The 21,613-nt window shown below is 45.8% G+C and overlaps 1 protein-coding gene across 1 annotated transcript in view; it reads left to right on the top strand.

The window, feature by feature from the left end:
* The first annotated feature begins 7,222 nt into the window (after nt 1-7,222).
* Nucleotides 7,223-21,613, top strand: part of TSPAN7 (tetraspanin 7) — a 190,624-nt gene continuing 176,233 nt past the window's right edge. The window contains exon 1 of the mRNA XM_075335507.1: nt 7,223-7,423. Within this exon, the coding sequence (XP_075191622.1) occupies nt 7,343-7,423 (81 nt within the window). The 5' untranslated portion in view covers nt 7,223-7,342. The remainder of the gene's footprint in view (nt 7,424-21,613) is intronic.

Here is a 21,613-nt window from a genome sequence, read left to right as displayed (position 1 = left end):
ACAGCACACGAGCTGTGAGTAAAAGACCTGGAACGCAACCGCTGCCTCAGCCTCTTATTACCGGCACCACTGCCCCGTGCTTCGGCGCCAATGGCCCTTCCCCCATCACCACTGTCCTCCCTGGGACTCGCTCCACCTATGGGGAGCTGGACTATCTGAGCTGCATTACTATCAGCCCCGGAGGAGAGCAACATCTCGCAGCGGTGGCTAATCCCTGGCCGCATACCACGGGTGGTGCTGCAAAGCAAACCCCCATCCCCTATTACCTGTCACCTTGCATCCTCTTTTATGTAGCCGATGGGGCCACGGAGCCGGGGCAGGCCATTCACAGCAACCCCAAATACCACTGGCCTGGTGACGAGTAGCCCTGCAGATCCCGTGGGGCTCTACACCTGCACCCCACCTTACACTGCTCACCCCTCATCACCTTGCACCCTTCCTTACACTGCACACCCCTCATCACACTGCATCCCCAATGTATGCTACATAAACTTAACAGACTGCACCCTCTCCTTACACTGCACACCCCTCATCACACTGCATCCCCTCCTTACATTGCACACCGTCATTACACTGCACCCCCTCCTCACGCTGCACATCACACTCCTCATCCTGCACACCCTCCTTACATTGCAGAGCCCTGTAAGGGTTAAAAAAAAAATCAGCTATGCCTCTCTTTTCAGGATATTTGCTGTTGTTTATTTAAACTAAAGGCTTTATTATCTACTAATTATTATTGTTGGACTGCAATGTCAAGCTCATGTCAGTTTGGCATGCCCCCTCCTGTGATCGACACCTCACCATCAATGTACACTCTCTACTGAGAGCCTGGTGTGGGCTGGACTCTCAGCTCTACTACTTTGCTAAATCTAAACGCTTTGATTGTGTCAAAAAGGCTGCATCCAGTAATCTAAGTGATACATTGTTGGATTCAGAGTCTCCGCCTACATCATACTGCTCTCAGGTGAGGCAGCACAAACCTGATGACAGATTCCCTTCAAGTAGCATAACCAAATATATATTCCAAGTTAAATAAACGGCATGGTAGTCCAGTAAGAAACTATCAAGGAGGCACTATTAAGCCTCCAACACACATCCGTGCCGCCGGTACGTGTTTGGTACGTTTTTGCACATACCGGCGGCACGGAGACACGTACACCAATGTTACCCTATGGTAACAGGCACACACACGTAAAACCACACGGAACCTGTGTCCGTGTTGTTTGTACGTGTGTGCGTTTTTCCACACGCTCAACATGTCCGTTGTTCTCCGGCATCACGCACGGACCCGCTAAAGTCAATGGGTCCGTGTCTGCACGTATGTGACACGTAGCATGTCCGTGTGCTACCCGTACGGTCCGTGTGCGTTTTTTTTGTGGATTCTGGATGCGATGTCGGTCAATCTCCCTCTGTTGGTCGGTAGGTATCTTTCTCTGTCAGATGGTCGCTCTGTCTGTCTTTCTCTCTCTGTCCGTTGGTCGGTCTCTCCCCCTCTCGCATACTCACCAATCCCCGATCACCAGCGCGGCGCTGCACAGCTGTTAAAAACCTCCGGCGGGTTTTACTATTTTGAAAATGCCGGCTGCTCATTATTCAATCCCGTATTCACTGCTTTCCCCGCCCCACCAGCGCCTATGATTGGTTGTAGTCAGACACGCCCCCACGCTGAATGACATATCTCACTGCAACCAATCACAGACACCGGTGGGCGGGTCTATATCATGCATTAAAATAAATAAATAAACAAACAAAAATGATGTGCGGTCCCCCCCAATTTTGATACCAGCCAGGGTAAAGCCACACGGCTGAAGGCTGGTATTCTCAGGATGGAAGCTCCACGTTATGGGGAGCCCCCCAGCCTAACAATATCAGTCAGCAGCCGCCCAGAATTGCCGCATCCATTAGATGCGACAGTTCCGGGACTCTACTCAGCTCATCCCGAATTGCCCTGGTGCGTTGGCAATAGAGGTAATAAGGGATTAATCATGACAGGCGTCTCCCCGAGATACCTTCCATGATTAACCTGTAAGTTAAAGAAAATAAACACACACATCCAAAACATCCTTTATTTGGAATAATACACAAAAACAAACACCCTCTTTCACTAATTTATTAAGCCCCAAAAACCCATCCAGGTTCGGCGTAATCCACGGAGGTCCCACGACGCTCTCAGCTCTGCTACATGAAGCTGACAAGAGCGACCACATAACATGACCGCTCTCTGTCAGCTCCACGCAGCAACTGAGGTGATCCGCACGATCAGCTATGACGTCACTCAGGTTACTTGTGGCCACCGCTGGATCCTCCAACTGTGACAGCAAGTCGAACAAGTGGCTCAAGTGAGCTGTGCGATCTGCAATAAAGTCACAGGTGAGTTGCGGTCTCGGGTGGAGGAATCCAGCTAGCCGCGGGTAACCTGAGTGACAGCAGCGCTAAACACGCCGCTAACTTCAGTCACTCAGGGAATTAGCAGTCACCGGTGAGTCCTTCACGGGTGACCGCTAATCAGGATGCCACACACAGACAGAGCCGGGGTATGACAATGAAGTCGGATGAAGTTCATCCGAGTTCATTCTCATCGCGCAACTCTGTGTCGGCTATCAGCGGGTATGTAGCAACGACATTTTGCCTCACACATGCATCATTTCAAACGGACACCACACGGATATTACACGTACGTATCTGACGCATGCACGGACATTCCACACACACACGGCGGGCATACGCCATCACATGGATGTCACACGTATTAGAGAAACGGATATAAAAAACGGAACACGGACCTGAAAAACGGAACGTGAGACACGCACGTGTTTTTTGAGGAAGTGTGTCAGAGGCCTTACATGGTAAGCAGATTACAATACCACAGTGATAAACTCCTCTGGGATGACGCCACTCATTTTCCCTCACTAATTACCAGCAGCTTTAGCGCCTGCATTTTCCATTCATCGTATTTGACAAGTGTAACTTCACATGTTACACTGTTATGTATTGTGCCATGTGGCTGGGCATTATACACACTGTCATCTTTGTATCTATAATCATGTCCTCCTCATGTTCATATTATACTATGAATCTCCTGTGGTGATGACGCACTTTTATTACACTGCACTCTCTTATTACACTGCACGCTCTCATCACACTGCACTCTTCTATTACACTGCCCTCCCTTATTATACTGTACTCTCTCGTCACACTGCCCTCCTTTATTACACTGCACTCACTTGTCACACTGTACTCTCTCATTACACTGCACTTTTATTGCACTGCACTCTCTCGTCACACTGTACTCTCTCATTACACTGCACTCCCTCATCACACTGCCCACCCCTATTACACTGCAGTCTTGTCAAATGCCCACCCTTATTACACTGTATTCTCTCGCCACACTGCACTCTCTCCTCACACTGCACTCTCTCCTCACACTGCTCTCCCTTATTACACTGCTCTCTCCACTGCCTTCTCTTATTACACTGACTTCACTGCACGCCCTTATTACACTGCACGTCCTTATTACACTGCACGTCCTTATTACACTGCACGCCCTTATTACACTACACGTCCTTATTACACTGCACGTCCTTATTACACTGCCTTCTCTTATTACACTGACTGCACGTCCTTATTACACTGCACGTCCTTATTACACTGCACGCCCTTATTACACTGCACATCCTTGTTACACTGCACGTCCTTATTACACTACATGTCCTTATTACACTGCACGTCCTTATTACACTGCACATCCTTATTAAACTGCCTTCTCTTATTACACTGACTGCACGTCCTTATTACACTGCACGTCCTTATTACACTGCCTTCTCTTATTACACTGACTGCACGTCCTTATTACACTGCACGTCCTTATTACACTGCCTTCACGTCCTTATTACACTGCACGTCCTTATTACACTGCCTTCTCTTATTACACTGACTGCACGTCCTTATTACACTGCACGTCCTTATTACACTGCACGTCCTTATTACACTACATGTCCTTATTACACTGCACGTCCTTATTACACTGCACGTCCTTATTACACTGCCTTCTCTTATTACACTGACTGCACGTCCTTATTACACTGCACGTCCTTATTACACTGCACGTCCTTATTACACTGCACGCCCTTATTACACTACACGTCCTTATTACACTGCACATCCTTATTACACTGCACGTCCTTATTACACTGCCTTCTCTTATTACACTGACTGCACGTCCTTATTACACTGCACGTCCTTATTACACTGCCTTCTCTTATTACACTGACTGCACGTCCTTATTACACTGCACGTCCTTATTACACTGCACGTCCTTATTACACTGCATGTCCTTATTACACTGCATGTCCTTATTACACTGCCTTCTCTTATTACACTGACTGCACGTCCTTATTACACTGCACGTCCTTATTACACTGCCTTCTCTTATTACACTGACTGCACGTCCTTATTACACTGCACGTCCTTATCACACTGCACGTCCTTATTACACTGCACGTCCTTATTACACTGCACGTCCTTATTACACTGCATGTCCTTATTACACTGCCTTCTCTTATTACACTGACTGCACGTCCTTATTACACTGCACGTCCTTATTACACTGCACGTCCTTATTACACTGCACGCCCTTATTACACTACACGTCCTTATTACACTGCACATCCTTATTACACTGCACGTCTTTATTACACTGCCTTCTCTTATTACACTGACTGCACGCCCTTATTACACTACACGTCCTTATTACACTGCCTTCTCTTATTACACTGACTGCACGTTCTTATTACACTGCACGTCCTTATTACACTGCCTTCTCTTATTACACTGACTGCACGTCCTTATTACACTGCACGTCCTTATTACACTGCACGCCCTTATTACACTACACGTCCTTATTACACTGCACATCCTTATTACACTGCACGTCCTTATTACACTGCACGTCCTTATTACACTGCACGTCCTTATTACACTGCCTTCTCTTATTACACTGACTGCACGTCTTTATTACACTGCACGTCCTTATTACACTGCCTTCTCTTATTACACTGCACGTCCTTATTACACTGACTGCACGTCCTTATTACACTGCACGCCCTTATTACACTGCACGTCCTTATTACACTGCACGCCCTTATTACACTACACGTCCTTATTACACTGCACGTCCTTATTACACTGCACGCCCTTATTACACTGCACGCCCTTATTACACTGCCTTCTCTTATTACACTGCACGTCCTTATTACACTGACTGCACGTCCTTATTACACTGCACGTCCTTATTACACTGCACGTCCTTATTACACTACCTTCTCTTATTACACTGACTGCACGTCCTTATTACACTGCACGTCCTTATTACACTGCACGTCCTTATTACACTGCACGTCCTTATTACACTGCACGTCCTTATTACACTACCTTCTCTTATTACACTGACTGCACGTCCTTATTACACTGCACGTCCTTATTACACTGCACGCCCTTATTACACTACACGTCCTTATTACACTGCACGTCCTTATTACACTGCACGCCCTTATTACACTGCACGCCCTTATTACACTGCCTTCTCTTATTACACTGCACGTCCTTATTACACTGACTGCACGTCCTTATTACACTGCACGTCCTTATTACACTGCACGTCCTTATTACACTACCTTCTCTTATTACACTGACTGCACGTCCTTATTACACTGCACGTCCTTATTACACTGCACGTCCTTATTACACTGCACGTCCTTATTACACTGCACGTCCTTATTACACTACCTTCTCTTATTACACTGACTGCACGTCCTTATTACACTGCACGTCCTTATTACACTGCACGTCCTTATTACACTGCCTTCTCTTATTACACTGACTGCACGTCCTTATTACACTGCACGTCCTTATTACACTGCACGCCCTTATTACACTACACGTCCTTATTACACTGCACATCCTTATTACACTGCACGTCCTTATTACACTGCACGTCCTTATTACACTGCACGTCCTTATTACACTGCCTTCTCTTATTACACTGACTGCACGTCTTTATTACACTGCACGTCCTTATTACACTGCCTTCTCTTATTACACTGCACGTCCTTATTACACTGACTGCACGTCCTTATTACACTGCACGCCCTTATTACACTGCACGTCCTTATTACACTGCACGCCCTTATTACACTACACGTCCTTATTACACTGCACGTCCTTATTACACTGCACGCCCTTATTACACTGCACGCCCTTATTACACTGCCTTCTCTTATTACACTGCACGTCCTTATTACACTGACTGCACGTCCTTATTACACTGCACGTCCTTATTACACTGCACGTCCTTATTACACTACCTTCTCTTATTACACTGACTGCACGTCCTTATTACACTGCACGTCCTTATTACACTGCACGTCCTTATTACACTGCACGTCCTTATTACACTGCACGTCCTTATTACACTACCTTCTCTTATTACACTGACTGCACGTCCTTATTACACTGCACGTCCTTATTACACTGCACGCCCTTATTACACTACATGTCCTTATTACACTGCACGTCCTTATTACACTACATGTCCTTATTACACTGCACGCTGGGGATGAATCAGTTTATATCTCTGATGACAGCGCAGTTTATGAATCACAGTGTGTACAGCCGGGTGAGAGCGGCAGCCCGGGCGCCCGATGGGCAGTGGCAGACGCCGCCGATCTACATACGAGGCAGGGATTGCAGCTGACAGGCGGCTCCGGCTTGGGAGGAGATGGACTTTGGCTCAGGAGAAGGTGGGCTTCGGTTCTGGAGAAGGAGGGCTCCGGCTGGGGATTTTGGCTCTGGCTAGGCAGGAGGTGGGCTCCGGCTAGGGATGAGGTGGTCTCCTCCTGGAGAGGAGGTGGGCTCCGGCTAGGGAGGTTGGCTCCAGCCAGGGAGGAGGTTGGCTCCGGCTCGGGAGGAGGTGGGCTCCTGCTGGAGAGGAGGTTGGCTCCGGCTCGGGAGGAGGAGGGCTCCGGCTCGGGAGGTTGGCTCCGGCTCGGGAGGAGGAGGGCTCCGGCTCGGGAGGTTGGCTCCGGCTCGGGAGGAGGAGGGCTCCGGCTCGGGAGGTTGGCTCCGGCTCGGGAGGAGGAGGGCTCCGGCTCAGGAGGAGGAGGGCTCCGGCTCGGGAGGTTGGCTCCGGCTCGGGAGGAGGAGGGCTCCGGCTCGGGAGGAGGACGGCTCCGGTTCTGGAGGTTGGCTCCGGCTCTTTTTTCCTCCTCTTGCGGATTGGGGATAAGCTGCAGCAGGAGGGGCTGAGAGCAGCAACAGTAACACCCGGCTACCGGATCTCAGTAGCATGGCATCAAGGAGAATGGAGACCAAGCCAGTCATAACGTGTCTGAAGACCCTGCTCATCATCTACTCCTTCGTCTTCTGGGTGAGTAATGCTGCCCCCGCTGCCCCCCGAGATGGCTCTGCCAGTGCTGGTGCCCACTATACCCACCCTGCCTATGTAGAATGTGTAATTAATCAGGTATATATACATTTTGTGGCTGTTCCCCCCCTCCCTCCTTCCCTATCTTCCCTCCACTCCTGCATTGCTCTGACCGTGTTTACTGCACCAAATCCGAGCCGGCTCCTGCCATCCTGGGGGCATGGGGCAGAATGAGAGGGGGCAAATCACTGATTGTCCCTGCAGTCACGTCTATCTGCAATGAGATTAGTATTAATTAGAGCTGGATACATTGCTGCCTGCCATACATGTCTGCGGGGTTAACCCTTCTTGGTCGTCTTCGCACCCACTCTTTTGGGTACAGCTGGCACGCGTTTATATATGTTGATGGCATTGATTATTGCACCTGTTACTAGTATGGTGAGACACGTATCGGACCTGTCTATACCATTGAAGGTGCGGGTGTAAAATATATTCGATTTGTCCATAAGGGAAACACCATATGTATATAGGGTTGTCGTATCAGTGTGTGCGGTGACATTATACAGTGCCGGCTTCTAGGGTATATATCGTTTGTATGCTATATACATTGCTATTGATTACAGGGTAACAAGGCACGTCTGTCGCCTCGCTGTAATTATGGGGATCGGGCCCCTAGCTATGACGTTGCTAGGGACACTGGATGTAATAAGGAGGCTGTAATACCGGGGGAGATGATCAACTACTGCAAAGGTTGGGCTTGTGTCAGGGCGTAAAATGGATATACGTTACATATGAATGGGTATAGGTGTGTGCAGCGAGCTCGGATAGCCCGGATTATTTACAGCGTTTGTAGTCGCTTCATTTTACATCAAGAAATCTCGTAATAAATGTAAAAATAGAATTTGGCTTCAGGTGTCCGGGGTCATCACTGGGTATCGATATCAGGGGTCGGGCTCGTTTCCGGGGGTCCGAATTTTACACTATGGACTTGTACGATACTCCGTAATGCAAAGCACCAGAAACCATAACAAGTATCTAAATGTATCACAGACGTTCAGTATTTCTGTACCGGGATTAGCCGTGCCGCTGCATTTACTTCAGGAAGTCTGAGAACACTATGATGTCCGCAGTACGGAGCCGAGACGTGCCAGCGAGAGCTACAGACGGGGGTATGTAGGCTATAGACATATTATCAGATGCAAAGCTGGAAAATACAAATTCCGAGAAGTGATAACGGTTTTAATACATTGTAAACTCAGCGATTTGTATCAATGAGGTCTAAAAATCCAAGACGGCCGATCAGAATGCATCTGATGAGATCCCGGGAAGATCATGGGGTAAGCAATGCCCCATAGTCAGCAGACACTGCTGGAGATATGGCCGCTCATTAGCTCCTGTCTCCGGATTGATACACAACATTTTGTTGCTTTTTTTTTTTTTTTCGGCGCCGTTTTTAAGAAAACTGCTGCCAGATGTTTTGTGTATTTTGCAGTCTGTGGCCTTTTTTATATGCCATAGGCTCAAGGAACGGCAATTTTTCTTCATCCTTTTCATGGATTTTGTAGGATTTGAAAACTCCAGAAGAGAATGCATGATTGAGATGTATCAAAGTGAAAAACAAAGCAAAAACAGCATGAAAAAGCTACGGGGCTCCAAGCTGTTTAAAAGTGGAGAAAAATAGTGTTCATAACGTTTCCTTTTGATTGACATGTTTTAGAGCTTAGTCAGGAGTTTTTATTGGTGAGATGGCACCTGCGCTGTTTAATTCGGGCTCGCTTTGGCCTGTATCTTGTGGGTCATTAGATTGCACAATGGTACCATAATTGTAGCCTTCCAGCTGTTTCAACACTGTGTTAGGGCATGTTGGGAGTTGAAGTTTTGCAACAGGCTGGAGAAAACATCATTGCATTCCATGGGCCAACTTTGTTTTTCATTAGAGACACCTACAATGGCAATAGACAAAACACTGGTGATGAGCGGGCACTACCATGCTCGGGTACTCGTAACTAGTGATGAGAGAATACCACCATGCTCGGGTGCTCGGTACTCGTAACTAGTGATGAGAGAATACTACCATGCTCGGGTGCTCGGTACTCGTAACTAGTGATGAGCGAGCACTACCATGCTCGGGTGCTCGGTACTCGTAACTAGTGATGAGCGAGCTCTACCATGCTCGGGTGCTCGGTACTCGTAACTAGTGATGAGCGGGCACTACCATGCTCGGGTGCTCTGTACTGGTAACTAGTGATGAGAGAATACTACCGTGCTCGGTACTCGTAACTAGTGATGAGAGAATACCACCATGCTCGGGTGCTCAGTACTCGCAGCGAGCAGTTAATGCTCGGATGGGCGCGAGTCGAGTACCAGAGTATAATGGAAGTCACTGGGGAACTCCAGCATTTTTCAAGAAGATCTTCCAGAAAAATGCTCGAGTACCCATTGACTTCCATTATACTTGATACATGAGTTGAGCCCTTTCACCCGCTCGTTACGAGTACCTAGCACCTGAGCATGGTAGTACTCGCTCATCACTATAAACACTTAATATTAGCAAAAGGGCCTACACTGATGAGAACCTTCAATATCACTTTCTGGTTTCCGCTGTTTTGCTAATCAGAATGTCATCTGAGGGCACATTTCAAAGGGGAACTGTCATTAGTAGAGATCAACGAGCACTAAAATGCTCCGGTCCTCGAGTCGAACTGGTCAGACGCTCTGAAAGTGCTCAACTCGAGTAACGAGTATAATGGAAGTCACTGATTGGCCTGTTCAGGTCTCCGCCCACATGCAGACAGCCATACACAAAGCATATCCAGGGGAGGGAGGGCTAGGTGTCTTGTTTCTTTTTGTGCACACACTACATCCAAAAAACGTTGCTTTGCCCCCACTGAGAGCCATTCGGAGACTGTCTGTCTCTCCCTGGGGTGCTGCTCACATAATGCAGTGATGGACGTCTGTGCTTTGTGGTCGTTGTTTCGTGGACAACACATCCGAGCACCTGCGATACTCCACCGAGCTCCGTGATGCCCGATTGAGAACCGAACAGTGCTAATTACCGAACTTAGTGATAATATTTATGGTCTATACAAGGGAGCACGGCACACAGGGTAACAATGAAGAGCAACGTAAGGAGACGCCTCCTTGGAAAGACCATATAAACCAGCACTAAATAAGAAGGCCGGTATCTATGGAACCAAATGGCAAATTGCAAAAGGGAAAAAAGCAGATTACTAAGGGGAGCAGAGGGAATAAAATGAGAGCAAAAACGGTCTACTTTCACCTGGTGACAGGTCCTCATTAAATCTCTTGTAGAAATCTGCAGAAAGTCAGCAACTTATGAACAGACCCTAAATGGAAAACCAGATTTTGCTATGAATCCCAGGCAAACTCGCTGAGGCTCTGTACATGCGTCTCTTTCAGGCTCTGTGTGCACGCTGCAGATTTACCGCGGATTTGCTGCAGAAAATGTGTCTAAGGCGGCTTTCGCACATCTGGTTTTTGCAGTGCAGCTCAATCCGGCTCAAAAACCTATGCAACAGATGCGTCGAAAACGGATCCGTTGCATAAGTTTTTCCATGCGGCTTGTCCGTTTTTTGATGGATGCGGCTTGATACTGAGCATGCGCAGTGCAAAAACCCGCATCCGGCGGCTGAATGCGGTTTTTGCCGCAGGACGCAGCATCTGGCGTCCATAGGCTTGCATTGTAAATCGCGCTAGATCCGGCGCGATGCGTTTTTTTTCGCCGCACAAAAAAACGTGCCAGGCAACGTTCCATCCGGCCGCCGCATGGGCTAAATATGCCGCATCCGGCAAAAAACGGACGCAACGCAAGGCCATGCGGCACAATACAGCGCTAATGCAAGTCTATGCAGAAAAAAACACAACCGGCGGCAAAAAAAGGTTGCATTTTTTTCTGCAAAGCGCCGTATTGTGCCGCTCAGCAAAAACCGGATGTGTGAAAGCAGCCTAACATTGCTGCAGTCATTCCTCAGCAAATCCTATTGGTTTTAAGAAATGCTGTGCTCACACTGCGTTTTTTTTTTTTTTTTTTTTTATACCCGCGGATTTTCCGCTGCGGAATTAATGAGCAAGTCACTTCTTTTCCGCAGGTGCCTGCTGTTTTTGTGATACATAATGGTAAAAATCCGCAGGGACCAACCTGCAGAAAATCCACGTTAAATCTGCAGCAAACCGCGGTAAAACCGCGTGCGGCTTTCGTTGCGGTTTTGGTGCGTTTTTTTTTTTTTACTGCGAGGGCGGGATTCTTACAGAGGGTCCGTTTTTTTCTTTTCTTATGAAAAAAGGCACTTTCTAGTGCGCACAAAGCCTCAGGCAGGTTTTACCATGGAAATTGCCTAAAAAGCGTATGAAACTGCTCTAACAAAACCCCCAAAAAAGAAGGATGTTATTTCCATGTAATATCCACTTGCTGTTGATATATTTCGGCTTTTGAGCATATTTTCATTTTTTGGTGTTGTTGTGTTTTAACTGCTTCAGGTTCTAAAAAAAAAAAAACAAGCAGTTAAGAGAAGTGACAGGTCCATTCTTCTGGTGTTTTCTAGTCAGGAGATGTTCTGTTCTTTAGAATACAAGTCACCGGGAAAGCTCAAAAGATGCCTGAAAGACGACCGTTTGTTTTTTGGAATGAAACCTAGTGGTTTCATCATTATTTGAGTGGGAAAAAAAAATAGAAAATTACAGTAAAAAAAAAAATAATTCACAAAAACCATGGGAAAACCTTTCAAAAAAACACTGGAGGCCAAACCTGTTGGAAAAGAGCTCAGGAATCTCTGGATTTGTGTCCTGAAGCATCTTGTGTAGTTTTCAGTCATTTCCTGAAGTGTATTTTGCTTGAAAATCTTGGTGGTCTCGCCTAGTTTTCAAAGACGTCTTGTGCATAGTCTGAATGTGTGGCAATATCTTGGTGTATTCCACACAGATCTCACCCTATTGACCTTAAAGTTAAAGTACTTTGCTCTGCTCTCAGCCGGGCAGATAAAAGTGCGCATGCGTAGAAACACAATGGCGGGCTCTGTGCGAAATAACGCAGGACACATCATGTGCAAAATGGAGGAGGCGCCAGACCGAGAGCAGCGACACTCATCGGACCGAACCGCCCCCCCCAGGTGAGTATTATAAAGCTGTTTTTTACGTTATACAGAGCAACATGGACTCTCATATACAGTATTCTGGAATTCTGTATATGAGAGCTTACTGGTGGTGACTGCAGCTCAGAAGGGAAAATCCTGGTGACAGGTTCCCTTGTAATAATTTAATGTAATGTGGCTCCCCGGGATTCCCTTCAAGGATAAATACAAATCATTATTACTTTTGACTCCTCATGATCGTAGCTCCATGTGATTCTTTACATCTCCTGCACAATCTGATTTATATAATATGATCTCGTTGATGAGACTGATTAAGTCCTATACTTTTATACCAGGTTATGACTCCGACCTTATCGGTACAGATTACTGCCTCATTAACAATACACCGGTGTATAATGGTAAATGTATATAGCCTGGTTATTTCATTGTGCAGTGTATGTGATCAGTGGTTGACGGGCATAGGTGAGGTCGGTGTGATGAGGGTTAATTGCAGGTTGGCACATCGCTGTTACCATCAATGTATGGTCTCTGTGGAATAGACTGAGCCGTCACATTTATAATCTGTGTCAAATGCCAAGAGCTAGGAAGTAAGGAAGCCGCGTAACAAACAGGAACTGGAAAGTGTGTCAAGTAATAATTCCTTCATTTGTCTTCAGCCTCTTGTGTGCCAAATGTTCATTTATGGATTTATTGTTGACTATTAACCAAGAACTATCAGATTACATTTTTCCCTCAGACTGTTTTTATGTATGATTGTATAAACACATATTATGGTGCTGGTCAAAAGTTTGGACACACCTGTTTATTCAATTATTCTCGGTTTTTATTGAAATGCGCAGATTGTACATTTTGAGTGAAGGCATCAAAACCACAAAGGAACACATTAAAGCAAGAAGTACAGAAACACATGAAACGAATGAGAATATGTTAAATATTAGGTTCCTCAAATTATTCCCACTTACTCGGATAACATCTTCACACCCCCTTGGCATTCTTTAAAGCCGCTTCATAAGGTCGTCATATGATATGACTTTCCAACAGTCTTGCAGGACTTCCCAAAGCTGTTGAGCATCTGTTGGCTTTCGCTTTCACTCTGTGGTCAAATTCATCCCAAACCATCTCATTTGGGTTAAGATCAGGTGTTTGTGGAAACCAGGTCATCTGACACAGCACTCCATTTCTCCTCTCCTTGGTCATATCGCCCTAACCTAGCCTGGAGGTTTGTTTTCGGTAAGTGTCCTGTTGCAACACAATGATGGTCCTACTAAGTGCAAGCAAAATGGGATGGCATGTCATTGCGGATTGCTGGAGTAGCCATGGTCGGTGAAATGTGCCTTGACGTTGATGTGAATGGGATGCTGATGTGCAGTACTCGGCCGCTCCGGAACTGAGCATTTCTTACTGCCAGGACCACGAACAGATGATTGATGTGCGGGGTTTCGAACCCCGGCCGATCAGACATTGATGACCTATCCTAAAGATAAGCCATGAATGTTAACCTTTTATTATCCAATACAATTTCCTGTTTCGCCTATTGAAAACCTATTCTAGGTCATCATCAGTTACATTTATTCCAGCGTTCGGTAGTGAAAATGGAATCTGCTGAAACCCATTGGCAGAAGAAGACATTTATTGGCGTGATGTTCCCTGCCAGGGGACAAAGGAAGTTAACGGATTATTTTGAATAACGCCGCCCCCCCCCCTCTCCCGGGGGACTCTGGATAGGAAAAGGTTAAAGTAGTGGACAATCTTTTTAAACAATACCTCTTAAAAATCTATTAAAAAAAATTGATTACCTATATGCATACAGGGTGGATGTATAACAAATCTCATCCAACTTCTTCACATCCATCCATATTCTGTGTAAATTGACTTTTAGAGTGGATTTTCTATCCATAGGATGTCAATTTATTCTGCAGATGTCACCCAACACATTACAAAGGGCAAACTGCTGCAAATCCTCAACAATTTTACAACAGAAAACACAGTTGATGCATTTTTACCGCTACAGATTTTTCACAGTGGAAATCCACAATGAATCCATCCCATATGTAACACACAATACAATAGTCATGATAATCAAATCTTGTGTTTTTTCAATGGAGTGTGTCACCCCCAAAAGTCCCCAGTATACCAGTATGAATACTTTGGTTCTTGTTTTGTGGGGGTCACTTTGTTTTTGAGCACAGACCTATGGCGGGGCCTCCATATGACACTGGTGTATGAAATTCTTCTTCCCTAGAAGAAATAGCCCATACTTATTAAGCCGTTTGGGCACATTATTGCCAGAAATTATACAAAAAAAAAAAAGTTGTCAGGAAAAAATTCCACAAAAAATGTTTTACATTTTTGGAGACCTGGATTGCTTTCTCCTGGTTTGCTCAAGGAGTTGTTTGGAATAATATTCTTGAGATAATTCTCTTATTGGTGGTGCAATGGGGGAACTGAGAATTTATAGAGGTCTCGCTGATCAGATTTTATAAAGATCTCCTTATGTATGCTACTAGATACAGGGATTAGCAATATGCACCCAAAACTGCTCATGTATTTGGGTGCCAAAACCGGGAATGTCTCCAGATCAGGTTTCGGACCTTCAATTATAGTTTTTCTCTGTCCGTTCCACTCCTGGTTTTGGATCCAAATAGTGATGAAACACATGCAAATTACTGACGTATGAAAGAGGCCTTGAAGGGAAGCTGTCAGGTGCAATATGCACCCAGAATCACAAGCAGTTCTGGGTGTATATTGCTAATCCCTGTATCTAGTAGCATATATAAAGAGATCTCTATAAAAAGTATTTCTAAAGATTCTTTATGATATGCTAATGAGCGCAGGGACTAGTTGCAAGGGCGTGATTTTTGACTCGACTAGTCTACCCTCTTAGCATGTTAGCACACCCATAGGGGCTATTGAATGCCCATTGCCCAGCGTTATCAACAGTGACACACGTATTGGGGTCCATTATCACCGCCTCAAAACACCGGGTTTAGGCTCAGTGCGCATGATCAGAAGTCCCAGCATTTCCAGTCATGTGCACTGTGAAGTCGGGTGTACGAGTCTCTGCTTCAGAGGGTTCTAGTGTGCACAACTGGATGTGCTGGGACTTCTGATCATACACACTACCCGATGTTTGAAGCAGTGGCAATGGACACAGGTATGAATGTAACCGCTGATAGCGAATGGAATTGAATGGCATGTTAGCACGCCTCTGTGGGCGTGCTAACATGCTAGGGGGGCGGACTAGTCGGGGATATAACTCCCTTGCGATTAGTCCCTGCGCTCATTAGCATATCATAAAGGATCTTTAGAAATACTTTCTAAAGATCTCTTTATGTATGCTACTAGATGCTGGGACTGCATACAGGGATTAGCAATATACATCCAAAAGGAGTTTGTGGCTCTGGGTTCATATTGCACCTGACAGGTTCCCTTTAAACTGGACTGAGAGGCTTCTGAAAACTATGCATGATGTATTAAGCAGATGAGCTGCTTCTTCTAACATGAATTCAGAAATTTACAGAATTAAAGGGCTCTTTGGGCCTTCTTAGAGCTTACTTGTCATGGAAACATGACACAATAGTCTAAGGAATCTGACGTTGATATGATTTTTACATTATTAGACATAGAAATAATAATTTTAAAATGTTGGGTAGAAATGGTTCTGATCCCCTCTGTGTGCTTTGCACGTATACTCATTTCATTCAAATTTTTACAGTCGAAAACCCCTCTAAATATTGAGGTACAGGAAAAGTCTTGTACATTTCTATGGCAACTCTGTAAGCTCTGTACAAAATGAATTGGTAATATGGCCTTGTGCATGAGCCTTATATTACACGACGTGCTACAAGTCTGTTGGTGCTGAAACATATGAACGGGTGATGGGCAGGAGTTGTGGGGTCAGGCTCTGGCCTAGTGCGCTGATTTATTATGACAAGGAAGGAAAATAATAATAATAATCATCTCCTACTTGAAGTGTAATACTTGAAGATGAAGAAACACTGACACTAAAATTGAAATTCTCGAAACCCCAGTTTTATTATTAAATCTGAATATCATAAAAAGCCATATAATAGTTGTCCATATTTTCATATAACCATTATAGACTTAATATCTCAATGGATAGTTCCATTAGTTTGAGATCCTCCTCTATTGACCACAGGATCTATTGGCAAGCTGGCCAATGAGAGCCTATCGATTTCAAAAGGAATGGTGTACAGGATTATTTACCGTATGGTGACACAGCGGGGAACTTGAGCACTTCCCCCCCCATGAATTAAAAATGGAATACCCTCTGATCAGTTTATCATCAGGGGATATATCTAACCCTACGCTGAGGATCTGTAAACTTTAATAACCTGTCTAATTTAGGGAATATTATTCCAATCAAATATTAATTGTCTTGGAAATTTGCTTTGTGTTACCACCCCCTGTAAAGTAATGGATAAGTTGACAACTGGGTGTTGCCATTTTGTTAATTTTAGATCAGTCAGTTTTAGAAAACCTTTGCAAATGACACCCATATGTGGCTCATAAACCTGTGATGTTTGGCTAGTGGCTGTCTTCTAGCTTGGGCTAGCAAACCGCTATGAAGAGCAAGTCTCTAGATGGTGACGTTTGTGAGTGTCCAAACATAGAAGAGCAAATCTAAATGGGGGTAAGGAAGGAACCCCTGGATCTTGGTGTACTGCCTAGGTGTGATTTCTGTGGAAGACATTTTGCTTTCATTGTAATGGGGGCTGTGGGTGGCACTACTATGAGGGGGGGCAGGAGTTGGAAGTGGCTCACAACACTCTCTCAGAGCTGAATATGGCTCATGACCCTTTTTCAGAGATGAATGTGGCTCTTAAGGTCAGAAAGGTTGGGAACCTCTTCCCTATGGTATAGCAGGCACTTGGCACAAATGCCACACTAGGACTTTGATGTCCAAGCAACCAGAGCAGAACTATGCCCTTGGAGGATACTTGCCTCATCCTTTATATTGTTCAGGTATTTCTCTCAGACAGACTGTACATTGCTCTTAGGAGCTTTATGAGTTCTCGACCTTTTAATCCAATGCTATTGACTATGTGTCCAAAGTTTGATTTATAGACCTATATAAACGTCACATATATCTGTGGATAAATCCTTCCTATTTTGAAGAAGCGTTAGCAACCATTTTCCACTTAGGAAAAGGGAAGGGCTGTCTTATATCAGCGCATTACATTGGGTGTTAATTCCGAGGCTACATGACTGCTTTAGACCAGGTTGCACACCCAAAGATTGCTCTGTGCCACTACTACATAGCACTGTAATGCTTGTAAATGGAATTGTAATAGGACCTGTAAGGTACCGTGACCACTTCAAGAAGGTCTCAAAAAATCCAACTGGTTCCTCCTTTTTGCAATTTGGTTGTCACAATTTAACCCCATTTCACCTGCATTGTGTTGCAATTTAGCAGTGGCAGACCAATCTTTGACCATAAAGGTCCTGTTAAACGCAACAACATCGCTAATGAGATATCGCTGGGGGTCACTGAATTAGTGACGCACATCTGGCGTCGTTAGCGACGTCGTTGCATGCGACACCTACAAGCGACCGATAACTATCTGAAAAACGGCAAAAATCGTTGATTGTTGACACGTCGTTCATTTCCCAAATATCGTTACTCTTTTCGGACGCAGGTTGTTCGTTGTTCCTGAGGCAGCACACATCGCTACATGTGACACCCCGGGAACGACGAACAACAGCGTTCCTGCGTCCTCTGGCAACGAGGTGGGAGTGACGTAAATGCGGCTGCTCTCCGCCCCTCCGCTTCTATTGGTGGCCCGCTGTGTGACGTCGCTGTGATCCCGCACGAACCTCTCCCTTAAAGAGTTTGTTCGGCGGACACAGCGACGTCGTTAGGAAGGTATGTGCCTGTGACGCGTACTACCGATATTGTTTGCCACGGGCAGCGATTTGCCCGTGGCACACGCACGACGGGGGCGGGTGCGATCGCTAGCGATGTCGCAGCGTGTAAAGCGGCCTTAAGATGTGTGTCGCTGCAGAAGTTGCCATGTAGCTCCACACTTTTTCTTCTAGCTTAGCCAAGTCCTAACTTTTTGACATCCTACACCTTGCATCATGCAAAATAAATCTCTCGGTAATCTGTGTTACAGTTTTCAGCTCTCTTCACATTCAAGAGGATTGTTTTATTCATCAGCGCTCTGTTTCAGTGGGGCACAGCAGTAACCATGAACATCCTAATAACATTTTGCAGATAATTGGATGGCCGTGGAAAATGTTTTTGCCTTTAGCTAGAGCTTGAATAATGTAATTTTTTTTTCTTTGAAAAAAAAAAAAAAGGTGTTGCTTTAACAAAAGGCACGGCTTGACTTGTTTTTTTCATTTCCTGAAAATAACACCTAACAAGATTTTAATTATCTAAACATCATTAAGCACTAAAATGCCACATATACAAAACCCAATTTAGCAAAAAATAAAAAGTCACAAAGAATCATGGTTGGTCGATAATGCAATACGCTTTGTACGCATCTGCTTTGAATGGGCTCTGTTCAGTGGATTCATGGCATATCAGACCAAAAGAAACCGGACGCTGTTAAAAAAAAAAAAGAAGCTTAAAAGACTGAACAGCGAGTCGTTTTTACATGGAAATGGTTACATTTTTTTGAGGCAGCACTTTTCTTCAGGCGGGCTTCTAAGCAGAATTCGTGTAGAAATGTCTTTGCAGGCACATATACTATATTGGGGGGGAAAAAAGGAATAGCAATGGTCAGCTGGTCTGCTAACCATCCAAAAATTCCAGGACAGTCCATAAAAATAGAGCCTTTTTTTCCCCAGTCTGAAAACAACATTTAAGGCGTCTCCTCTTTTTTTTGAAGCTGAAGAAACGTAGGTTATATTGACTGAGATTATCATCATTATACAGTTTAGAGTGAATACAGATAAAGGCGTAAATACAATAAGTGCAAGGGTTGCAATCGCACCCAGGCCAGTGGCTGCAAAAGATCAGTGCCATTAAAGACTTGCAATAATTGAGGGCCCCATTGGAGTTTCTCCATTGGGGCCCATAGCCCTCAAGTTACGGCACTGCCTATAATGGTTATGTGAACAGAGACTTAGCTATATAGGGTCAGTGCTGGTAATGGTGGGTAATTCTGACCAGACATTGAACTCTTGTAAGGAATTGGAAATCGCCAGATCTGGCCTATGACAAGCACTTGAGGATTAGACCTGCACAGCTCTGAGCACTAAGGGTAACCACTTTCAGTAAAATACTTTGTCAAATGTTTTTTTAAACACTTTATGTGTCACCCACGGTTATGGGGTACTCTGTTTCAGGCGGTGTATAACTGGGCAATGTCACTTGGTGGCCGTTGCCCGGTTCCATGCCCTGGGTGCTTTTAAAAAGACGTATATTTACTAGGGATTTAAAGTTTAGCACGTGACGCAACTTGCAGTTTGCGGCTATGGGGATGGAGCCGCTGCTGCACAGTTCTCACTGCTGGGGCTGGTGTTAGTGGCAGCCTGGATGTTAGGCCCTCTGCAAGCAGGGCCAGGCCCCAGAGGATAGGTGAGGTAGATGGGTGTTGAAAGAAGGTAGGCCACACAAGGTGTTGCAGTGTAACTGGTTCCTTTACTTACAGTAAGCTGCAAACTGGTCACCCGAGGCCGGCTGGTCTCAACCGCAGGTCCCCTTTGTCTCAGTGCCGGTTTAGTGACCCGGTGGCTTTTTTTCCCCTGTACCAGTCTTTGGTTGGTTGGGTCCCCGTGGTTTGGAGCGGCTGGGGGTGCCTTCCTGGTAGTCTCTTAACGGTAGTCCGTGGGGTTGGAGTCTCTAGTCCTGGTCCCCGATTCTCCTGTTGCTACTGTGTCTCGAACTTTAGGGTCAGTGAGGTCCTTGATGGTCACTTCACTGTGCAGATTTTATCAGGTCTGCCTGGAGCGTCTGCCTGACCTAGGATTCTGTATCCCATTGGTGCGTGGCTCTGGGAGTATTCCACCGGCAACCAACGGCCTGGTCCCTCAGGTCACAGTTTCACTCTCGGCAGTCCGTCCTCTCTCTGTCACCGACGCACTGACTGACTGTCCACTGTCTGCCTCACCCACCTGGTCGTCTAGTGGACTGGATTGGCTCCACCTCTAGGCGGCCATCCATTGGTCCATCCTGGTACCAGTCTATGGGGATTTTGGGGAAAACGGGGATTAACTGGAGGGTTTGGTTGTTACCGGCACTGGTCTTCTGGGTCCCTGGAGGTAGGCCCTGCATCCTGATGGCTTCAGGGGCGCTACATTTACATTTTCAGTATTGTGTGGAAGTATCTCACTATGGTTTCTGCAGAGAAAAAAAGAGCAAACACAGCTCCTGTGTGAATCCGCCAGTGAAGCTGCGGTGAGGTTCGCAGTGACCAGACTCACTTGAACAGATTGTGCACCCCCACACAACCCCGTTGATGAGTGTTGGTCTGCAATGTGGATGGAGGTTCTTCGGCTGTGAGTGTCCAGGTGTCCATCCGATTTATATGACTTGGGAAGCTTCTACCGGGTGGTGCATGGGAGAGCCTGAGGACCTACTGCTGCGCCGACCGCCTTCCTCGGCACGCAGGTGCTGAGAAATGATTACATTGAATGGTGGAGGCAAAAAGGTGGCGGAGTAAACTGGGTGTTCCACCTGCAGAGCACACTAGATGTATGGCTGTTTTGTGCTTACAGGACCTGTGATGATGTCACATTATCCATACAAGAAAGCTAAGAGCCACACACGCTTACCAAGGCCACAGAGTGACAGGGTAAGATATAGGGTCCATGCCTGAATGGGATTAAAAAAAACAGCCATATAAAATGGGCTGTCCAGTTTGAAAAACTACAATTAACAAACCTGCAGCGGTTGGAGCCCATGCCGGCAGCACTCCTTCCAGCTTTGTTCGACATGAGTCTCCAGTTCTCTGTGTATGAAGGGGCTCGCTGACTGACTTAAAGTAGCTAAGCTGCTCCCCTTCACACACAGTGCTGACAAAATGTCCGACACAAATTTTTTTTTTTTTTTTTTAAATGAAGTCTGACATCGAGATGCTAAAAAACTTGTGTACACACACACACACACACA

This window comes from Anomaloglossus baeobatrachus, chromosome 2 (genome assembly GCF_048569485.1).
Source record: "Anomaloglossus baeobatrachus isolate aAnoBae1 chromosome 2, aAnoBae1.hap1, whole genome shotgun sequence".
NCBI lineage: Eukaryota > Metazoa > Chordata > Amphibia > Anura > Aromobatidae > Anomaloglossus > Anomaloglossus baeobatrachus.
Note: the sequence above shows the minus strand (reverse complement) of the source record. Positions and strands in the feature narration are given on the sequence as shown.